At 50.6% G+C, this 21852-nt stretch overlaps 2 protein-coding genes across 2 annotated transcripts; both read right to left on the bottom strand.

Annotated features, from left to right (window-relative positions):
• Nucleotides 1-1381: 1381 nt before the first annotated feature.
• On the bottom strand, nt 1382-5959 carry zbtb39 (zinc finger and BTB domain containing 39). Its single transcript, XM_084679081.1, has 3 exons — nt 5871-5959; nt 3694-5313; nt 1382-3477 (listed from the first exon to the last, which is right to left on the bottom strand). Exons 2-3 carry the CDS (start codon nt 5275-5277, stop codon nt 2530-2532), a joined length of 2532 nt encoding a protein of 843 aa, XP_084535207.1. The 5' UTR covers nt 5278-5313; nt 5871-5959; the 3' UTR covers nt 1382-2529.
• Nucleotides 5960-6130: 171 nt separating this feature from the next.
• agap2 (ArfGAP with GTPase domain, ankyrin repeat and PH domain 2) lies at nt 6131-21702 on the bottom strand. Its single transcript, XM_084680050.1, has 18 exons — nt 21441-21702; nt 13517-13575; nt 13342-13429; nt 13181-13266; nt 12843-12984; nt 12488-12622; nt 12080-12201; nt 11724-11885; nt 11506-11583; nt 10814-10918; nt 10388-10553; nt 10020-10121; nt 9748-9879; nt 8928-9079; nt 8758-8848; nt 8302-8524; nt 7734-8010; nt 6131-7492 (listed from the first exon to the last, which is right to left on the bottom strand). The coding sequence occupies exons 1-18, from the start codon at nt 21601-21603 to the stop codon at nt 7286-7288; spliced, it is 2490 nt and encodes an 829-aa protein (XP_084536176.1). The 5' UTR covers nt 21604-21702; the 3' UTR covers nt 6131-7285.
• Nucleotides 21703-21852: the final 150 nt, after the last annotated feature.

The following is a 21852-nucleotide window of genomic DNA, read 5'->3' on the forward strand; positions in this document are numbered from 1 at the left end:
ATTGGAATGGTCTCTGTTAGATCATCACCTCCAGGTGTCATAAATGCCTGCTGAGCTGCAGGTGATCAGGTTTCCAGGTGGGTGATGAGGGGATCACTCATGAGGAGGGAGGGTTTGGTTCAAAGGCCTCTTCCTCTGGGAGATCTGATGCACCACAGGTCCCTCCCCATCCTGCCATTCACCACTGCTCTACTCAGAAGGCCGGGGGCTTCCTGGCATTGTATACAACAGACATGGAGAGGGAATCATTTGTTCTCTTTATTCTATCTACACTCAGATCATTTGGAGCAACAGTACTGGTAGTTCATCATCGTCGTCATCATCTTCATCATCATCATCGTCGTCATCATCGTCATCATCGTCGTCATCATCATCATCGTCATCATCATCATCATCATCGTCATCATCATCCTCCATTACTAGACTCCACACAGTGAGGTAGGCTGCTGTACAACTACATTGTTTGATCCTGGGCTTGAACAACCAGAGATTCTTTACACTACTACTTTTGTTTTTCAACACTAATATAAACGGCTTACAAATATCCTACTAATCATTTGTCTAATGCATACCAATCACACAGCCATATGACCTATTCCTCCAAAGCATGTGTAATGATCAACATCATCAGATTAAAGTCACCTTCAGTCTAAACTCTCCAATTCATACACCACCCCTCTGCTATTAACACAGTCATGTCCACCATGACTCCAGCTTCAATGTCACCTGGCTTCCTCAGGCTACATCCAAGGAGATGAGTTAGGAAAGCATCATTCCACGTGTGAGAAGGAATGTGTGTAAACAAATGTCTTGTACACATACAGCTAATCTGTGTAAGTACAGTGTAAATCAGCAAAAAAGCCAAATCCTATCAAACAATATCCATTTTTGATTATACAAAGAAATCGGTCTATTTAACTGCTTCTGAACATGTACTTCCGTTTTTTCTGATTTATATTACTGTACCAAATCAAATAAAAAATCGAATTAAAAAACATAAGTGTAAAGCGAGTGCACTATTCACAACCATCCACTGCAGCAGCCTTTAAGAGGAGCAACACTGACACTTATCTCCGCTACACAGTGATTAAAGACTGGTCAGGGATTTTTGCATGTTTGTTTTAAAGTCCTAAATTGCAAGGAATGTTCCAGTGTTATGACAATGTCGATAAGCTGATGGACAAAAGGAAAAAGCTTAGTTTTCAATCTGCAGATGATACAATAGCAGGAAGCTTTCCACCTAGAAATGGGTTAGAGGTGAAAGATCATAGTCTGAACCCTGACATATGGTCTGTGCATGATTATATTTATGTACATCATTAAAAGTGATTTAGAAGGCATCACTGTAGATGAAACTCAAAAAGGAACCAGCTCCAAAACATGACAGCAGCCTACTTTTATTAGTCCCCATTTTATTTGATACGTGACTAAAAACAAGATAAAAAGGCCAACGTGTAATAGTTCTCACTAAAAAAAAGTACATAAAATAAAAAACAGCATAAATAGAATAAATATCTGTATTGTCATTGGATGTATGAGGTAAGACATCAAATAGAAGATCACAAAAACGTGAATTTGAAAGTGAGCACTTCAGAATCACAACTCTACGATTAACATCATCAAGTGTTATAAAAAAGACCACAAGTGTGTTATGACATTTGAACAGTCTGAGAGTGGGAACATGTACCATGTGAAACCATTCACCTCCATGGCTTCTTTACAAATACTCACAGTACAAACATTTTCTCAACTACTTTGATGACTGGGGACATTATAAACAGTATGACCATAATTACTAGTGAATTATACTATTTCCAGGAAGACATACCTAGGGTGACCGCTACTGAACAGATCCATTAAGGCCTCGTCTTCAGTACCAAAGCCTACTACTCTGAGAGCCTGGACACACAACAGAAGAGTCATCATTTACATAGAAAGCTTTTACAGAACCAGAGAAGTAACAGTGCCGTTCAGAGGGGCGATAGGACACCTCATGTCGACTCCAACTCTCTGTGAGTGTTCCTCAAAATGGTTATTTTAGAAACAATTCCACAACAAACTTTCCTTACAAGAAATAGGCACTGCAACCCTGTCGCACCCACCCTCCGTTTATAGACACTGAGTGGAACAGTGGATAGACTGCCACCAAGTGGCGCAGCTATTCTCAAAGTACATGGTGTTTTACTGTTCCCCTTCTGCTGTGCTTGAGCAGGAATGTGTTTCTATTCAAAAGGCAATTTCAAAAATACAAAATAAAAAGCCAAACAGATTCTAAAAGTGTAGGTGTATAAATATGGTCCACAACAAGACACTGATAAAGAGAGAGTGAGTCGGAAGCTAGGGGGGGGGGGGAGAGAGAGTGAGCGAGAAAAGGGGGAGGAAAGGAAGAAGACAGACAGGGAAGAGACAGAAAAGAAAGAAGACAGACAGACAGACAGAAAGGCAGGCAGGTGTGCAGGTAGACGGGCGGGTAGACAGACAGACAGGCAGGCAGCCATGGCACACAGCACAGGACACAGCCGTAGCAGATCAGGTGTCCAGCGTGGGGAGGGCTTCTTTGGAGTGGTCGTTGTACATGAACGTCTGCTCGATGTTGAAGTCGGGCGGCAGGTGGTCCTTGTGGGCCTCCATGTGCGAGGACACCAGCTTGAGGGTGGAGAAGTAGAGGCCGCACACGGTGCAGCGGTACATCAGGGCCCCCGCGTGCGTCTTCAGGTGGCAGATCATGGTGGAGCGGCCCCGGAAGTAGCGCAGGCACACCTTGCACTGGTACGGCTTCTCCCCCGTGTGGATGCGGAGGTGGTAGGTGAACTCGCCCGAGTGGGCGAAGCGCTTGCCGCAGAAGCGACAGCGGTACCACTTCCCCCGGGGCACCCCGCCCGCCCCCTCCAGCCCCGGGCTCCCGTTGCTCAGCAGCCCCGAAGGGAAGCTAGCCCCGCCGCCCTGGAGCAGCTTGTCCGACAGGTTGAAGCCCATCCCCAGGCCGAAACCCAGGCTGCTCAGCTTCCCCAGGCTCCCAGCCGCCTCCAGGGGGGAAGAGGCAGCGCAGGAGGGCGGGGGGTAGTCCAGGGCGTGGTCGGCTTTGCGCTTGCCCGCCGGCCAGGCCTGCCCTCCCAGGGACTCGCTGGTGTGTAAGCTCAGGTGGTAGTGGAAGGCCGACGAGGAGCGGAAGGTCTGGGGACACAGGAAGCAGCGCAGCTCCTCCTCCCCCTCGCTCCCCGCAGCCTTCAGCCTCCTGCTGAGCTCCCGGTCCCCGCCGCCGCTGGCTGCCTCCTCCTCGGCGTGCAGGGCCATGTGCCTGTCCAGCAGGGGGAGCTCCAGGAAGCTGCAGGTGCAGTGGAGGCAGGAGTAGACGGGCAGGGCCAGGTGGTTGAGGGCGTGCCACAGCAGGGAGCAGAGGGAGGGCAGACGCTGCTGGCACACCGCACAGGTCAGGGTCTGAGAGCAGACGTGGCTCAAGAGGTGGTCTCTGACGACCTGGGAGAGGAGACAGAGATGAGGGGGTCATACTATTAACAACACCAAACCAGTTTCAGGAATATCGTGGTCACACTTCAGATTTCCGAGATGAAGGGTTATCATATAAACAGCAATAAAAAGGTTTTATGGGTATTTATCCAAGCTCGATTTCTGTTATGAGCAAAACCATTGGACACAAGATTAAACATTCAAGTCTCTCTGCAGAGCGCTGACCTGGAAGTCCTTGGTGATGGTTTTGGTGCAGATGGCACACTGCACCTCCGAGCCCTGCCCCTGGGTGGTGCTGGAGGGCAGGGGGTGGGTGTAGCTGGCCGCAGCCTGCCGCCGGTGGCGCAGCAGCTTGGCCTGGCTGCAGAACTGCAGGCGGCACATGTCGCAGGAGAACAGCAGCACGCCCACGTGGGAGAGAGCGTGGGTGACGCCGGCGCCGCGGTCCGGGAACTGGGCGCCGCACACGCCGCAGGCGCCCGTCTCCGTGATGTGGTGGGTCTCGGCGTGGGAGCGGAGCGTGGCCGAGTCCGCCTGCAGCACCGCGCCGCAGGTCTTGCACGCCGCTGTGGTCACAGAGCCCTGGCTGCCGGCAGCCGGCCCCCCACCCGCCCCCCCGTTCTCCACACACACCAGGTCTTCCTCCTCCTCCTCTTCCTCTTCCTCCTCCTCCTCCTCCATGTAGTTCTCGTCGTCGCTCAGCTCGATGATCTCTCCGGCCAGGTGCCTCCACTGCTCCGCCACGTCGCCCCCGTCCCCCCGCCCCGCCCCCCTCTCCTCCTCTTCCGGGTCCTCCACCTCCCCCCCGAAGATGAGGCCGCCGTCGTTTCCCACCGCCACCCCTCCCTCCACCGCCCCCACCTGCAGGCTGTCCAGAGGGTCCCCAGGGGAGGGGTCGCCGGCCTCTGCCCCCAGGGGGGCTGACGAGTCGGGGAAGGAACAGGGCTCAGAGACGCCCAGGGGCAGAGATCCAGCTCTGCTCCCGCTGACCGTCTGTCCCTCCCCATCCTCACAGGACCCCGTGGCTGCCCCCTCCTCAGTCTTCAGCGGCAGGGAGGGGCCTTTGGGAGCCCCCTCAGTCTGGTGGTTGTGGCTGGCTGGTCCAACCTGGTCCCCAGCGAGCTGACCGACCCCGTCGGCCATCTGCCCATAGCCCAGGTGAGAATGCATGTCCTCAGCCTTGAGGGCCACTGGCAGGGGAGTGCTGTGACCGCGGCTGGCCCTGCTCCCCCTGCTCTGGGCCAGAGGGGAGGGCGCGGCAGGAGTGGGGGCCCCCGACGGCCCCACGGACGAGGACAAGGAGGAGCAGGAGGCGGCAGACGAGGAGCACACGGAGCCCAACGCCCCCACGGCCCCCACCACGTCAGGCTCCACATCCCCCTGCCGCTCCGCCGCGCAGTCAGCCGAGGCCGAGCCCTGCAGGTCGGGGAAGGTGTTGTGGCACGCCCGCACCAGCTCCCTCACCCCCAGCCTCACGGCCAGCTCGTACAGTACGCCCACGTCGATCAGGTCCGTCAGGATCTCCCCCGTGTAGATGAACGTCAGCACCTTCTCCAAGTTGGTCGGCGACACAAAGTCCAGGGAGTAGGAGGAGACGGCGGTGCCGGGGCCTCCCGAGGCTCCCATCTGGGCGCGGGAGAACAGGCTGCGGAAGTGCGTCCCGCCACAGGCCAGCACGGCGCGGTGAGCGGCGAACGAGCGCCCGCCCGCCTGTAGGAGCACGTCGCAGTACAGGCGGGCCTGGCGACAGCGGTTGAGCTCCGAGAGGAGACCGGCAGCGTGGCCGGGAGCCTGCAGCCGGATCCTCATCCCTGGCACGGTAGTGACATGCGGCCCAGGGGCCAACTAGGAGAAGCAACCAGGGAATAACATCAGTAAATATATATATATATATATATATATATATATTAGCAACAGTTAGTCTGTAAAGTAAGGCAACAGCCAATTAGTGGACTTCTATGTTCTTGTCGCGTCAGCGGAAAGTCTTTACAGAAAAGCAAGCTCATTTGTGGACTGTGAAACCCACCAATTCAGTTTGATAATAGTTCTAGAGTAGACTTTCCACTACGATTTTACTGACAAGCTTAAAGCCAAGTTAGTAGACGCTGCAAAATAGGGAACAAGATAAGGAAGTTGCAAGGCTGTCGTGTGGAAAATCATTAGTGTTTTGCTAAACATGGTTTAACGTTGACAAAAGGTTGATTAGTTCGTCATGAAAAGTATCGTTGGTGTTCTTAAATCTGAGCACATTCGACACCTAACTACACTTGATCAGGTGGCTAGCTAGACACTTTGATATGTCCGGTCGCTACTAGTATGTATTCACGGAAAATGTTGTTTATACTGGACAACTCTTGTTGGATAACTATGGCTAGTATAACGTTACCATATTGATTACTTACCCATGCAATAATAAATATTCGATCATTTGCGAAACAACGGGTCCGTTCCGCCTACAATGCCTGTCGTGGTCGCAGACTTCTGACGTCTGTCAAATGAATGTAAGGCAGGTATCTAGGATACCGCCCCCAAGGGTCTGGAAGACTAATGTGCGTCCGTTTCATGTGCAAGTCCAGGACTTGATGTGTTTACATTTACATTTACATGTTTAGATAATAGAACATGCTTTCAGCCAGGTACAAAAAACGGCCTAGAGACAACATATAAAAGTTCCTTTATTCAGGTAATGTAAGTATTTCTTTGATTGATAGACGTTACACATACAAACTAATAATGAAACACCACTTTAACATGAAAATGTCTTATTAAAGGCTTATTTTGCTCAAACATATTTGACTTCGTGTGCAGTATGGTACTGTTACAGCTGCCTTCATGTATTTGGCACTATAAAATAACTAACCTTGTAGTCCAGTAATGTTTAGCTGCTGCCCGATGGTGTGCCATCACCACGGACACAGATGTAATAGGCTCTGTGTCTTTGATAAATACCAGGACCATGAATCAAAACAAAGATGTTTGGAAAACTAGAAAATGGCTAAAAAAGAATTAGCTAGAAATTGTTTCTTTACAAACTGTTTCATTTTGAATTTTGGGAGTTTTACCCTGTATGGCAAATATTATGTCCATAGACAGCAGTAAACGTAGAACACAATAATGTATAGGAGAAGATATTGTATAATTACAAGTGAATTCAATACATTTAGGGACATCTGAAGTGATCTTTGACTTTCTATTCTATGTAGAATTTTTCGTAGTTACTGCAAAACAATCAATACTGACCTATGGTTTAAAAGTACAGAAACAGCTCATGGTTACTGACATACAGATGTTTAAACATTTTGGCCCAGTCACTACAAAACAACAACCAAAAAGCTATGCCCTCTCAATGAACTTTATTCTCTTGCTACAGTCTTCTTACTGGCCTGACTGTTTATTCACAGCTCACTGACCCTTATCCCTTTCAGAGGTCTTTTAAAATGTTAATTAATCTTTAGCTATCTAAAGGAATGACAGAGTATTGCACTTCTTTAGAAGGAGTGAAACAGAAAGTTTAAGTCATGTGGCAGTTCATCTATCTGAAATGTTTGTTGACAGAAAAACTTCTATTAGACCAATCATGAAGAAACCCGAAATGAGGTTCAACAAACAATGACGTCAGCAACATTTTGCGTAAATAGTCAACATTGCTTTTTGATTGTTGATATGTTGTACAGTCTGTATTCACCTTATTGTTTGCTTATTAGCCTCCCCCACAGACACAAGTTCATCCATGGACTGAAATGATCTTATTGTTTCCCACTGTGCATCCAGCCCTTGTGTGCTACCACAGCAATACCCCCCTCCCCCCCCCTCGGAGCTAGGAGAAGTTTCTCCTGGAGTTGGTCCGCCCCAGACTGGCAGAACTTGATCTGCGGGACAGACCGGGGGTGACAGTGGTCGGGGACACTTCGTTGGGACAGCCGTGTTGCAGCAGAATGTCACCACATTCTTTACTCCCAGTCTTTCTGGCCAGAGCCAACGCTGTCTGACCTTGTGGGTCCCTTGCTGTCACATCACTCCCATACTACAGGAGACAGTGACAGAGAGAGAGGAGAGAGAGAGAGAAAGAGAGAGAGACAGAGAGAGAGAGAGAGAGAGAGAGAGAGAGAGGGAGAGAGGGACAGTTCACCACACACAAACCACTGATAAACATAAACAGAGTGTATAAACCATTCCCATTATGCCATCTGACATCTGTTGCTTACAGTATAAGTGCTAATGAATGCATCCTCTCATGTTCCACCACGTTCTGAGCAGACACTCACCCAGACCAACAACTGAGTCATGACCACGTCCCCCAGGTGGCAGGCGGCGTGCAGGGCCGCGCGGGACGTGGAGGGCCCCCCGGTGGGCTGGAGGTTTATCTGCTCCTTGCTGCTGTGTGCAAGGAGCAGGAGGAGCCTGGGCAGATCCCGCTCTGTCACTGCGGAGAGCAGCCTTTCTGGTACGCTACTTTCCTCCAGGCCCAAACCTGGGGCTGGCAGGGGTGCCACAAACACCCGCTGTTCATATTTGGCCCTGATCCACGACTCTCTCTCCTCTCTAGAGTAACAGACATGGACACACACACACACACATTGCGTGGTAACCAAAGCATATTATCATTTTGCATATCACTGCTTTAATTAATTTCCTGAGTCTCTTGGTAATTTATCTGGCTGACTAATTTAACTGGCTTAAAAGAGCTTCCTTTAAAGAGCAATCTTAAGTGGAAAGTCTGTGCAAACGCGCAAACATTTAAAATAGCGAACTGCTCCAGAGGCCAGTGCTGCATGAACATTCATCATCAAGAAAAACTCCACAATTGACCTTTTACTCCTCCATAACACCCACCTTGTGGCGTTTGGTGTGGGCTTTTGCCTGCCCTGGGTGCAGCTCTCCCAGATGCTGTTGGCCATGTGGTTGCCGATGGCAGCCAGGACCTGTGTGAGCTCTCCGGGCCAGTCGTCCAGGTCGAGTGAGCGGACGCGGGAGAGGTGGGTCCCCAGGTTACGGTGGATCCCTGAACACTCGATGCAGATCAGCGCCCCCAGATTGAGACTGGCCCAGGTGGGGTCTGTGGGACAGGCAGGTCAGGGTAGAGACACACACACACATAAGAGAGCAGTAGGGTTTCGAAGGAACACATTCTCATGTGCTGTTGATCCATGGTCAACTTGGTTGTTTGGTTGATTTCATGTCATGATGACAAGCCAATTTCATGATGGGGGGGTATCTATCTGATTTATCTAAAAGCTGATCTTGGACTAGGCAGGAAGGGTCAAGGGAAGGTCAAATCTAGACACCCACTGGGAGCTTCACAGTCCACACAGAGGTTGTTCCCCTTGGCGTTGCGGATAGCCTGCAGGGCTACCGCCTCGCTCTGGCTGCTCCTCTGGGCCTGTGGAACACACACACTCATTTACTCACCCTGTAACAACCAGCCGTAGTGATTGAGTGGGGATTTCCCCAGGCCTCACCTTGTTCCTGCCACTCTCACAGGACTGCAGGCTGGCCAGGATCTGGCTCTCGATGGCTGCCACCCAGGCCTCCCTCTCCTCCAGACTCTGGGCCTCAAAGTGCCAGGTCTGCCCCGAGCTGGACACAATGATGAAGTCTGCATTCTCCTCCTCTGCAAAGACATGGCAGCAACAGGCATGTAAGCCCACCTGAGATGGACACACAGGCTTGGGATGGCTGTTTAATGTGAGCGTCCACATGAGTGTCACACAAGTCACACAATACAATCAGTATGTATACCAATATAGCATATACATACTTCTCACCAAGGGTATGGTTGTACAGCACAATAGATGGTTTGACAGAGACGTTGAAATGAGCATGCAAATAATGTGCACAAGAGGTTGAAAAAGGACAAAGTGACATTGTAATGTTGACAGCAGAAACATGAGCACAGTGCAGTCTAAATGACGAGGGCAGACAGAAAAGGGAACAGACAGCTCGACACTCAGAAGCAGCTTCTTTCTCATTGTTCTAGTTACCTGTCTTATTAATGTTTCTTAAGCTACCAAAGCTCTTTAACTTCCACATTTTGCGCTTGGCTGCAGAGGGAAAGATAAGCCCAGGGAAGCGGAAGAGAGAAAATAAAGAGAGACAAAAAAAATAGACAATTGAGAGCCATTCTAGTGAAGGCTGCGGAAAGAACGGATTATTTGATTAAGAGTTGATTTAGAGAGCAATACTGTACCCTACCCAAGCAACAGGGAGAAAATCAGCAAATCAGAAGGGTCAAGTATTAAAGTAGTGGATCATGGTCAGTCTCAAGCCCTTGGGCCTCACCTTCTGCCTGACCCAAAGCGTCTCCTTTCTGGTTCATACTCTTCTTCCTTCCTTTCCTCTTTCGGTCACTCATCGGTGAGGACTGACCGGGGTCTTTTCCAAAAGGGGGATTGGGTGACCCCTCAAGAGCATCTAAGATGTGTTTCATATCACATTAACCACAAGGTTACCCACCACTGAGAGGAAAGAATCCAAACGTTGACATTGAGTGATGCGTGACATTTATTGTGGGGGAAAGATAAAGAACAAGAAACCAATGTTTATCCACGTACCGACACTGAATGCCTTGTTGGAGAGAGAGGAGGGGCAGCGTTGGACACCTCTCTCTCCCTGGGGGGACAAGGCCCCCGCACCTTCATCAGCCGACAGGGGGCCTGAGAGAGGGAGGACGGAATGGAGGGGTATAATAGAGAGTGACAGAGACAGAGAGAGGGTGAGAGAGTGTGTGTGTGTGTAAGAGAGAGAGAGAGAGAGAGAGAGAGAGAGAGAGAGAGAGAGAGAGAGAGAGAGAGAGAGGTAGAATTTAGGTTAGAGGCTGTGTACACTGTTCATAAACTCAGCTTCCTTTTAGGTGAAAGGATGGCCAGCTCCAGTGATCTTCTCAACAGTCTTCCAGTGCACTGCGTACATGCTACCTCACCTGCTGTGGTGCTGGTGCTGGTGCCGGCTGATCCATCTTTGACCACCCCGTTAACGCCAGGGGCGGGGCCAGCAGGGGTGACAGCTCTGGGTGGGCGTTTCCCTGGAACCTTCACTGTGACACGCAGCAGGTCAATCTCCTTCCCATGGGCATTCTGCATGTAGTCCTGCAACCGGGTAGGCAGCACCGTGTATTACAAGACATCCCCAACACAAGATATGACAAAGGGCAATTTCCTTCTTTCTGTTTTATTCATTGACTGAGCAAACCAGATTTTTTTTTTTTTGCTATATAAAGAAGGTGAACTTCTTCTATTTCTAGTCTACTGAAACAACAAGGGAAGCCTTGATAAAAGCGAGGTCTCTCCAGCAGCGAATGAAAGGGGCCTTTGTGACCCTGCCGTGGGGTTGGTGTGAGGTGACTCACGTTGAAGCTGGAGTGGTAGCGGAGGGTACCGTTGTTCAACAGCGTGACGTACTTCTTCTTCCACTCCTTGTTCAGAGAGCTGCCACTCCGCTTCCACAGGATGCTCTGTCCCAGAGGAGGCCCAGAGGACAGGGGTGAACAGCAACACACAGGCCTGCTCTCAGTGCCTCTCTCTCTCTCTCTCTCTCTCTCTCTCTCTCTCTCTCTCTCTCTCTCTCTCTCTCTCTCTCCCCCTCTTCCCCCCCTCTCCCCCTCTCTCTCCCTCTCTCTCTCTCTCTCTCTCTCTTCTCTCTCTCTCTCTCCCCCTCTCCCCCCTCTCTCCCCTCTCTCTCTCTCTCTCTCTCCCTCTCTCTCTCTCTCTCTCTCTCTCTCTCTCTCTCTCTCTCTCTCTCTCTCTCTCTCTCTCTCTCTCTCTCTCTCTCTCTCACACACACACACACACAGTGAAATCTCTGTCTGCTCTGGAGGAGCTCTGCCTGAGAGCCAATCAGTGGGTGAGCAATGTTTGAAAAAAAATAACATCTTCAAATTGTACACAGTAGCCTTGTGCCGCTGTAACGGGCAGGGGGCAGGGGAGGAGAACTAAATCTGCCAATGAATAAATAAACAGGCCACATCAGAAGCAGGGTGAATGAAGGTGTAGACCTGTGTGCTGTGCTGGGGGACAGTGTGGAGGGTCACAGCTGACTCACCTGTTTGATGGCCCGTCCACTAGCCACATCCCCCCTGGGGTCAGCTGCTCTCTTCTCTGTGTCGCTGCCCCGCCGGTTCTGGGAGGAGTGTCATGTGGTCGTTAAAGAGGAAGGTGGGACGGTCGGCGAAGGGCAAAAATGAGACAATGACGTGAGATGAGGGAGATGGGGAGAATCTCTCCCTTAATTACGGTAGGTGAATGGGAGTGGCGACTGACCGCGAACAGAGAGGTGCGCCTGCGAGGGATGTTTCTGAGAGAGCCCGAGGCCCCACCGCTGCCCCCCTCTCCCCCCGCCCCGCCCCGGAGCTCTTTGTGACCAACCACCGGGGTGGAGGGCAGTGAGGAGGGGTAATCATTACTCTGGCATCCGTTTACGGTCTGGGGGCATTTGGAGGTGGTGGTGGGGTGGGGGGGGTATGGAGACGGACAGAATGGAGAAAAGTGGGGTGATTGGCAACTCAGAATGAGTTCAAACAGGTAATACGAGGTTGGGTTTTCAATAGATAATCGTCACGATGTGAGTGAAAATGTGTGATGGTGATTTCTAGATATGAAGCTTGTTGTCCAGCTACCTGCCCAGGGAAGGAGGCTGAGCCTGGGGTGGAGAGCCCAGAGTGGCTGGGGGAGTTGGGCAGGGACTTGCAGGAGGCCAGGAGGACTGCCTGCTTCCTCTGAGCCACCATCCTCTGGGCAGCTAAGAGGAGAGGGCAGAGAGACTGCTCAGACCAATCAGAAACACTCCTACCTATTGACATAACATTCTGTTAGACCAGCCAAGACTGTGAGATGTCTTATCAGGCCAGTCAATAAAGTGACTTTTGCTTCTACCCCTGATTCCTGCTACAGATTAAATGCAGTATGTGTTCCCTCTCTCCTCAGAATACCCTGTACGGAGTCCTTGAGTGCCGAGAAGGGCGCCATTAAATAACATTTATTATTATTATTATTAAAATAGCTGGAATATGATGTCCGTTCCTTACCCTCAGCAAAGACTCGGTCCACATTGAGCCCATACGTAGCGCACGTCTCATAGAACACAGAATGGCGAACATCCACACACAGCTTCCTGGCTCGGATGTCCTCAATCACACGAGGGTTGGTACTGCTGATCTTGTCTGTCAAAAAGAACAACAGGGGTCCCAGGTAAATCACATCACATACTGTCCAGCATGGTAGAGACTTCAGAGCAGATAGTCCAGACCAACCCTACTGTCTAGTATTTTTAGCCAGTTGAAGATAAAGCATCGAGAATGAGCTGAGCATTTAGGATTGTCTTCTGTATTCCTGGATAGGAAATATAGCTGCTTGTGATGTTTCCATGCCTCCTTCCTCTACCTTGGGTGCCCACCACGATGAGTGGGATGTCGGCTGTGCTGCGATGTGTGTTCAGCTGGCTGAAGAACTGGTAGACCTCCTGGAAACTGGCCTCGTTCTCCAGGCTGAACACCAAGATGATCGCATCCACCCAGCTACTGAACTGAACTCGGAAAAGACAAGAGACATCGACATAAACACCCAGACACGCACACACACGTGCGCCCATACACACACACACGCCTTCTTGGCCTTCAATCTGGATCAATCTTCAATCCAGTTCACGTTGCACACGGCTGCACATGGCTGTAAATCCGAGTGACCATCAGCACCCTGTACTGACATCACCTGTCACTCACCTGTGCGTCAGGAGGCCCCGCCTCCTCCCTGACCAGTAACAGATGACTTTGTCCTTCAACAAGCACTTCCTTCTTGTACTTCCCACCTGGAGATGACAGACACACAGGTCATGACACAGGCGAGGGGCCGACGACAATGCAGCGGTGTCGAGTGTGTTTACCGTCGGGTTTCTCATGCGGAAGGTAGCTACCGGTGATGTATCTGTGCACCAGTGCGGACTTGCCACTGCGCAGACTCCCCAGTACCCCCTGCATGGGTTCAGAAAAGTGAGTTCACGTTTGACCTTTGGCTCTCCCGGGAGAGAAGGGATGGAGGAAGAGGGAGGTCGGTCTTACCAGACGCAGCTCTGGGATGGAGCGAGTCAGGGTCCACTCCTGACTGTTGGCAATTGCCGCTGTAGAGGGAGAGAGGAACGAGGGGAGAGGGAAGGAGAGAGGCAGAGAGAGCGAGAGAGAGAGAGAGAGAGAGAGAGAGAGAGAGAGAGAGAGAGGGGGGGGGGGGGAGAAAGATGGAGTGAGACCCAGTGGATCGTGGCAGGAAGGACAGTCACTGTCATCATTGGAGAGGGACACATCCAGCTGTTGAACACTCGTTCTGGCCATGACAGGCGGCCTTAATGAAGATAACCTTTCTGTAACAACAAGGGGTTCTACTGGGGTCCAGCCAGGCTATCCACCCCCCTATTCACCAGAGGGGGCCAAACATGAATTATGTAATGACCCTCAGAGCACCCAGTGGAAGGAGGAGCTGCCAGTCAGCTGTGGCTGGAGAGGATCATAAGGCCTTGTTCTGTCTGACGCACGGGAGAGTCCCCACAAACAGGGAACTGACTCACACAACCACAATGTGAGCACTTCCTCTTTTTCTCCATCGAAATGCCGCAATAGTCTGGATTTGATCACGTCACCTCAGAGGGCTGAGCACAGCGGTGAGTGAGTGATCTGCAACCCGAGGGATCGTTTTTTCTTCCGAGGGGACAACATGGCCGACCATGTTGACGGTGGCTCCTGGAGGATGGCCCTGCAGCATGTCCCTGGGAGGGGGACAGCTTGCAGACGTGATCAGGAGTGAATGCCAGGGACAGAGAGGGCTCAGCATCCAGAGGGGCACGGCGCAGTATGATCCAGGGGGACAGTCCCACACACACACACACACACACACACTGGCCCGGGTCACACACAGCTGTGCCCACTGTTCACGCTGGGCAAGAGAGGTGGTATGCCCGATGTGATGTGACTCTCACAGTCACACACTCTCTGCCCACAGCTGTGGCTCCAGAGGAAAGAGAGAAAGAGAAAGTGGGCAGGAAAGAGGGAGAGTAAATCAAAATGGAGAGAGGACTGCGGAATAACGCGGGTGAGTGTTCCTACGTCAGATGACTAAGGCCTGTCTTGGAGACCACCCGACCCCGCCCGACGCCATGGAGATGCAGAGAGATGGCTGTTGATGAGATGGGATGAGAATGAGGGGGGGTGAGAAGAGGAAAAGAGCTTGGACACAAGCTGCCACTGTGAGCAGGCCACCTTCTCAAACAAGACCCCTGACAAGAGAGAGAGAGAGACGGTTCAGAACAGACCTTCATTCAGATGTCTCTTCATCTGTTAGAGCACACGAGGTTGGCCATGCCAAGGTAGTCAGACAGTATGATCCCTATGCCACCTCAACATCCTCTCATAATAAAGCAGCTGATGAACAACTAGACTCATTATCTGCATACGAGTGGACGTCTTGGCCTCTCATCACGATTGCCCCATTTTACGGCACGTTTTTTTCTCCAAAGGGCCCATTTTGTCTTTTGACTCAATTCTATGTGGAACAGAATGACAGGCTGCCTCCCCCCCTCCCCCCCTCCCTCCCTCCACATCTCCTCCTCTGTTTCATCATCACAAGGCCCCTCAGTCTGGCTCCACAGTGGCTCGCAGCAGCCCGGCTGGTTGTCATGGCAACCCTTTCCATCCAGCCCCAGTTTCCATATTCCTGTTCACCGGCCCGGCGCTGTAATCATGTACGCCTACCAACTTGCATACACAGCACGCACACGGACACACACACACACACACACGTCGGCAGCTTGAGAACACTGAGAAACACATTGTATTAGGAATAACATTCGTTAGTGTAGGAAGTGGTCTGAGGCCTCTTGGTAAGAAATCTCTCATTAATTCCTCTGAATATATTCTTTTAGAAACATCTACAACCAAGTAGTTACAAGACTGATGATCAAAGATAATCAAAAACACCAAACAAAAGACATGGCCACTGGGTGTGTCCTTCACATTAAGAATTGAGCGTTCCCTTATTCTGGTCTTAATCACTGTCTTTCTGGAACTTCTCAAAGTACTCACATCCAAATCAGATACATATACACCCTGTATGCATAAGAGTATCAAACTGGCGCTTTGGGAAGCAAAAATGTTTGAAAGTGAGATTGAGAAAAGGAGCGATGATGCTTCAGTCAGATCTCTGTGTGTGTGGGAGCAGGCTGTGGGTGTAACATCAAAGACAGGATTAAGGGGGGGGATTGGCTGAGGAACTGCCTAACTGTGCTTCTCCTGACGTGGGCGGAGCCAGCCCCTGGATTGTCTGATTTGTTTCCCTCCAAAAATTGCTCTGGTTTTCCTGGCGACAGAAACAAGCTCAACCAATAGGGCTGGAGCAGAAGCCGCCACATATTTCTGATCCCAGCGCGTATGTCGTCGCCAGTTCCGCAGCTCCAGCCATTAGGATCATTATGAGAGCGTTAAACACGCGGGGCGTGGGCTGGTGGGAGATTACCCCTCCAGCAGCGTGAAATCCTCCCCCGCTCTGAGAGGAATTAGATTAAGACTGTCCAAGATGATGCTATTGTCAGCCCCTCCGGATCAAAGGACTCCATCTATCGTCATTTAGCAGTCACACATGGTGTTCAGTAAAAGCCCCTTGCAGACACGTGACAGACCTTTGATTGTAAATCTGTTCTGTGTGTGGCTCTTTGTGCAGACACCCCGTTTTAACACCACAACTTAACATGCATCCCCCTGCATGAGATAAAGATATGAATGGTATAAGATTGAATGGAAGGGTGTTCCTGGTCTGTCTGTCTTTGTCCTCTGAGTGCAGTAGTAGTTTCATCATCACCTCAATTAACAGCAGATCACAGCCTTTAACAGGCTGTGAAAACAAGAGAGAGAAAAGGCTGTGTGTGTGTGTGTAAACGTGCCCTACCTTCCTCCTCACTGGACTCTCTCTGCATACTATAGACAGGAGGAGCCGTGGAAGACCCTGAGGACGTTGAGCTGCTCTTGGTGAAAATCCCACTGATGAACTTTAACATCTTCCTGTCTTTAGCAGAGGTCCGCTGAGCTTGGCCCTGCTGGGTCTGGCTCTCCCTCCCCATGCTCAGGTCCTCTGTCAGGCTGTTCAGGTCACTGTTGTCCAGGGTGCAGCTCTTGCCTTTGCGCGGGGGCTTGGCGACCAGGCTGACGGGGCCAGGTAGAGATGCTGAACCCGTCTTCAGCCGGTCTTTCCTGGGATGATCTCGTCCCCCGGCTCGCATCCCCGCCTCCTGAGATCCGACCTCATCCCTCCCGATGCGTGTCCTGGACCTTCCCTCACTTTCGGCCCAGGAGGCCCTGCAGGGGCCTGGGGAGCGGGTTTGGACTCGACCCTCATTGCGGTCCAGGCTCTGGGATGAAGTGGGGCTGCGCTCCTTGGTGTCCCGGCGGCTGACTGCACTGCTGTGGGCCTTCAGGAGGGTTGCGGGGCGCTGGCCCGCTCGTACAGGGATGCTACTCCGTGTCGGGGTGTGGGGAGCCCCCCTGTCCAGAGAGACTGATGGCGTGTGTCCTGTCATGGTCGTGATGCGTGTTCTTTCTTCTGAGACGCTCCCTAGGGTTACCTCTATCTCCTCTTTATCCACTCCTTCAGGAGACGGCAACTTCAAGCACTCAACAGCGGTCGAGGGGATAAGATTCCCAGTGAACAGTAACTTCTCACTCCCTACGGTGAGCTCACCGCCCACGCCTGGCACACTGTCTTTCAAGGAACAGGGAGATTTCCCCTCGCTGTCCTCGGGCTCAACGCATCCTTCTTGCTCCACCAACCCAGCGGTCCCCTGATGGAACTGTGATCTGGAGGGCTGTCCCTGGAGCCCGTCTGCCCCCCCAGCGGTTCCAGGTCCCACCCCAGCCCCGGCTCCTCTGTCTTGGGGGATGGGCAGTCCTCCATCCTCCTCCACAGGCTCTCTCTTGACCAGGGTGAGGGAGATGAGGTAGGTGGTGCGTTGTTGCAGCGTGCCGGTTCCACTCATGGGATCAGGCTTCAGACGACTCACCATAGACAGATGAAACCAGTCAGAGAGACATCCGCGACTTCCAGTTCAACCACAGCTTTTTAGAGACGGACTGTCAAGCGAGCATGGTGATTGGACAGATTGGACAAACTTAGTGGAGGAGAGATGCTTTCCCTCAGAATGCAAAACAGAGCTGACGTTAGCTTCATAGCCATCTCCTGTTTGCTCTATTTAAAATATGAGAGGTCTGTCATTTGTCTAAAAAAGGGGAAGATTCCCCGTAAAGATCTTAATATTTAAATCCATTCCTTCAAAATGGCAACATCTGACAGCATGTACTTAACTGAGACTTCCTCGTGGTGTCTTGTCTGATACCTCAGCAATCATTCACTTGACCTTATTTCTGTAGGGCTGCTGCCTGGGCTCCTGTGGTAGCTGTTCATCTTCACTGGCTCAAAACGAAGCAGAGAAATTACAACAATACATAGCCCCTTTTCCAACCAGCAATCTAGAACATTAGGTCCATTCAAAACGCAACATCTCCAAATTTTAAATGTCCTCCGTGTAGACGAACGCCGTCTCCAAGATCTGCAGTCCAGATCAGAGGCTCCCAGCGATCGCGGGCCTGGCGTTTGTTTGGACAGCGGCGTCTTGTCTTCTCTCAGCGGGAGCGGCAGTGTGGAGATGTGGAGGACAGTGAACAGCTCTGATCAGGGTTAGGGGCAGAGAGGGAGACGCTCGATGATCTGGAGATGGCTGCCCGGGAGCGTCCAGCCATCACGCCTCTCTCCACCTCGTGTCCTCCAAGCGTGTCAAGCAAGCGTGTCAGACACTGAGCATGTCAACAGAGCCCGGCTGTTAGGAGAGCCCTCCCCCTCAACGACTCTCTGCCTCCAAATCCATCCGATAGGGAGCGAGGCGCGCAGGTTCAGCGAGTGCAAAGCCAATGATCAGCCAGCGCCAGCGCACACGCTGATACAGCCTCCCCTGTCTCTTCTGCAGCTGCCCCTCCTCACGCAAACAGACCAGGCGCAGCGCAGGAAAACCCAGCTTCTCCTCTATCCCTCTCTCTTTTTCAGGCTCCCTCCTTCCCACTCTCTCTCTCTCTCTCTCTCTCTCTCTCTCTCTCTCTCTCTCTCTCTCTCTCTCTCTCTCTCTCTCTCTCTCTCTCTCTCACTGAGGAGGCATAGCGAGCGCTGTGTCTGCTCTTTATTGCTCCCTCCCTCCCTCCCTCCCTCCCTCCCTCCCTCCCTCCCTCCGTCCCTCCCTCCCTCCCTCCCTCCCTCCCTCCCTCCCTCCCTCCCTCCCTCCCTCCCTCCCTCCCTCCCTCCCTCCCTCCCTCCCTCCCTCCCTCCCTCCCTCCCTCCCTCCCTTGATCTCCCCTCCCTCTTGTAAAAGGAGAGGCGGTGAGCCATGGAGGAGAGGCTGGTGGGGAAGAAAAGAGAGACAAGCTGAACCTGTGAACGAGTGGGCGCCGGAAGAGAAAAGAGCAGTGATGGAGGGACAGAAATGAAAGAGGGATGAGCACGGTTAATCAAAAGGGAGAGGACATAGAACAAAAGCATGGGGGAAAGGGAGGGGAAAATATGCAGGTTATTTTTATGTCCTGTCTTGTCTGTTCCTTCTATACAGCTGTGGTGACTATCATCCATCTTTACAGTCAGTGTTCAGCTTGTCAACCCCCCCCCCCCCCCCCCGATCTTCCTCCCCTTTGCACTGAGATGCTGAGGTAGCTTGTTACTAAGGTGTTACAATCTTCCTAGCGCTGGTGGCAGCCACTGTCCTTCTCTCTCGCCTGCTCCCCCACCTTTCTACCGTCACTGCATTTTATGGCGAGTGTGTGTGTGAGAGAGAACGTGTGTTTGGTAGGGAGAGAGAGAGAAATCTCCTGTGAGCTTATTGATCTGTCGTCTATTGCCTGCTACAGTATGTGTTCATTAGCTGAAGGGGGTGAGCCCAGGCTCACATTGCAGTGGTCCGAAGACGCAAACATATTGGATATCAATGAGACTTCAACCTAATTTGAAAGGTGTCGGGAGAGAGTGAAAACAATCTGTTCTGAAAATATACGGTTCACAAGCATGGAAATACTTATTCTGTGCTCTGTTGCTGTTTAAATCAATGATTTGGTGTGTGGTAAAGGGTAGAATGTTTGGAAGCCCTCATAGCCCCATCTGACACCAAAACGCCCACCTGCTCACCGACTCCCCCCTCCTTCCTCCCCTCCTCTCACAGTCACCCAGAAGCCAATAACCACTCACATCAAATACAAAGTAACCTGACAGCATTTAGCTCAGGGGAACACAGTCACAGAATCCTCAGAAAATCTACCACCCACATCATGGCATATTTTTGGACTGAAGATGTATTTCCTAAATCCTTTGTAGCGGTTAAAACCAGCACAATACAGTGGAAGGGAACATTTTATACAACACCATTTATTTTTTTAAACTGTGTTTAGAGTGTTTTCCTCAACACAAAAGCCCTTTTCCTTGTATGTTAAATCCATCTTCTATGTGCACTCACGTGTTGGAGCATGTATGTACGAGTGTTTGTGAAGCGTGCTGTGCTGTTTCACGCCGGATCTAATTAACCTGATGGAGACACCCCCAGATTTGATATGAAGAATCAAGTTTCCTTGAGGCAAAGATTATCAGACACATGCTCTCTTCCTTATTTTTCTGTCCTGCTTGCTGTACGTGTACACACATGCACACATAGGTACACTGGCACTTGACACACACACACACACAAACATACACACACACACACACACATACCATCAGATGGACACTGACAGAGGGTAGCGGTCATGCTGGGTGATTTTTCATTTCTTCTTTGCTCTGAGCCCCCCTCCCCCCCAACCCCTCTTTCATCTCTCTTTTCATCTCAATCCTCCACTCTGTTGGCATGCTGCAGCAAACAGAACCGCAAGGAGACTGATTGCAATTCAAATGGCACTTCATTCTGCCCTCTGGAGGACTGTCCCTTCCCCATCTCCACACTGTTTATTCCACCTTATTTTGGCTCACTGGCTACCAAGCACATCAGGCTTCCACACTTCAGGAAGTGAAGAGAAAGCAGCGCCTTATATATGTTGTGATCCTTCACCTATCAGGCATCTCAACCCCTGCAATAACAGACTTCACACCACACGTTTAACATGACTTTTCATTGATACATTCAGGAAATGGTGGAAAATAATTAATTGATCATGCCGGTGTTATAATAATTCCTTGCTCAGATGAGAAACTAAAATGGAAGGTGATTGGTAGTTGGAAGGAAATGACGAAATGTGTTCAAATTCTCCGGCAAGACAGCAACTGTTTGTCTCAAGGGATGTGGCTTTGAGGGTAACGGCGGAGTGGCAGACAGGAAGTAGGCCACATAACCGTGTTCCATGCTGCTGCCATGGTGATAGCCACAATGATGCCATGATTGGTTGCTACCAGTGTTCTGGGTGAAGCTTACACACGCATGACTGCATGCCAGGGCTTCAGCAGGAGACTTGGTGGAATTCGAAAGAAGATGTTTAACCGACAGGCCAAACTGTTGGGACTCTTTCACCTTAGTGAAACCTCAACACAGGAAACTGTGTATACGATCTTATCAGTGTGAGCATTCTCACAGTGCTCAACTCTGATATCAACTTCGGGAGTCTACAGTAAAAATGTAATCAAATTCAGCAATTGATGCTTGAAAACAGGAAAGGTTGTCAAATATGTACATTGAAATGAATTGCATGGCTTCACTGAAACAACGTATGAAAGAAATTAAGAGTCAAAATTCTCATCTTCGTTTTTACTCAATAGCAGCTAAGCTGAAATAAAGCTGTGCAGAAAGGCCTTCAAGTAAACAGATCATTTTCACTTCAAGTTGCATTACAATGAACAACTATGTGCCTAAACAACATCACTGGAATGATTTCACAAAATGTTGAATTCAAAACCCAGAATCCAAGCATCTTCTTCCGTGAGAAAGAAACTTACCTTGGATGCTATGGAGGTAAACTTTGAGACCAGAACGTAGCTGTGGATCTTCCACCCTCTCAAACTGTTTAAAGAGTCTGTTGATAGTATTCTGGAGGGACTGATGCCTCTTCACCTCTGCTTTGATTGCATTTGAAAATGCGGATTTACCGAAGCTATTCATCTTGACAAATACAGATTGTTATGAACTGATCAACAAAAAAGTACTATTTTCAGCCCATTTGAACTCCAGGTTTTTCTGCTCCCCGTCCAAACAGTTAAAAATACACAAATGCATGAACGCACATGTGTGAATTACACCAAGAGAAAGGTGCTGTGTGCACCAGACCACAAGAAGCCAAAACTCATCTTACTGCAGTCTCTGTTTCCTCTGTTGACTATGAACTCACTTCCTTATTTCACACCGCTCACT

The sequence above is a fragment of the Hypomesus nipponensis genome, chromosome 18 (genome assembly GCF_054491055.1).
Source record: "Hypomesus nipponensis isolate SF chromosome 18, ASM5449105v1, whole genome shotgun sequence".
In the NCBI taxonomy this organism is placed as follows: Eukaryota; Metazoa; Chordata; class Actinopteri; order Osmeriformes; family Osmeridae; genus Hypomesus; species Hypomesus nipponensis.

Excerpts from the sequence above, each read along its gene's own strand:
- zbtb39 (XM_084679081.1), bottom strand. The coding sequence starts at position 5,277 with ATGAGGATCCGGCTGCAGGCTCCCGGCCACGCTGCCGGTCTCCTCTCG. Across the intron at positions 3,478-3,693 it reads CCATCACCAAGGACTTCCAG|GTCGTCAGAGACCACCTCTT; the intron begins GTCAGCGCTCTG and ends CTCCTCTCCCAG.
- agap2 (XM_084680050.1), bottom strand. The coding sequence starts at position 21,603 with ATGAATAGCTTCGGTAAATCCGCATTTTCAAATGCAATCAAAGCAGAG. Across the intron at positions 11,886-12,079 it reads CAGCCTCCTTCCCTGGGCAG|ACCGTAAACGGATGCCAGAG; the intron begins GTAGCTGGACAA and ends AAATGCCCCCAG. Across the intron at positions 7,493-7,733 it reads TGACTCAGTTGTTGGTCTGG|TATGGGAGTGATGTGACAGC; the intron begins GTGAGTGTCTGC and ends TGTCTCCTGTAG.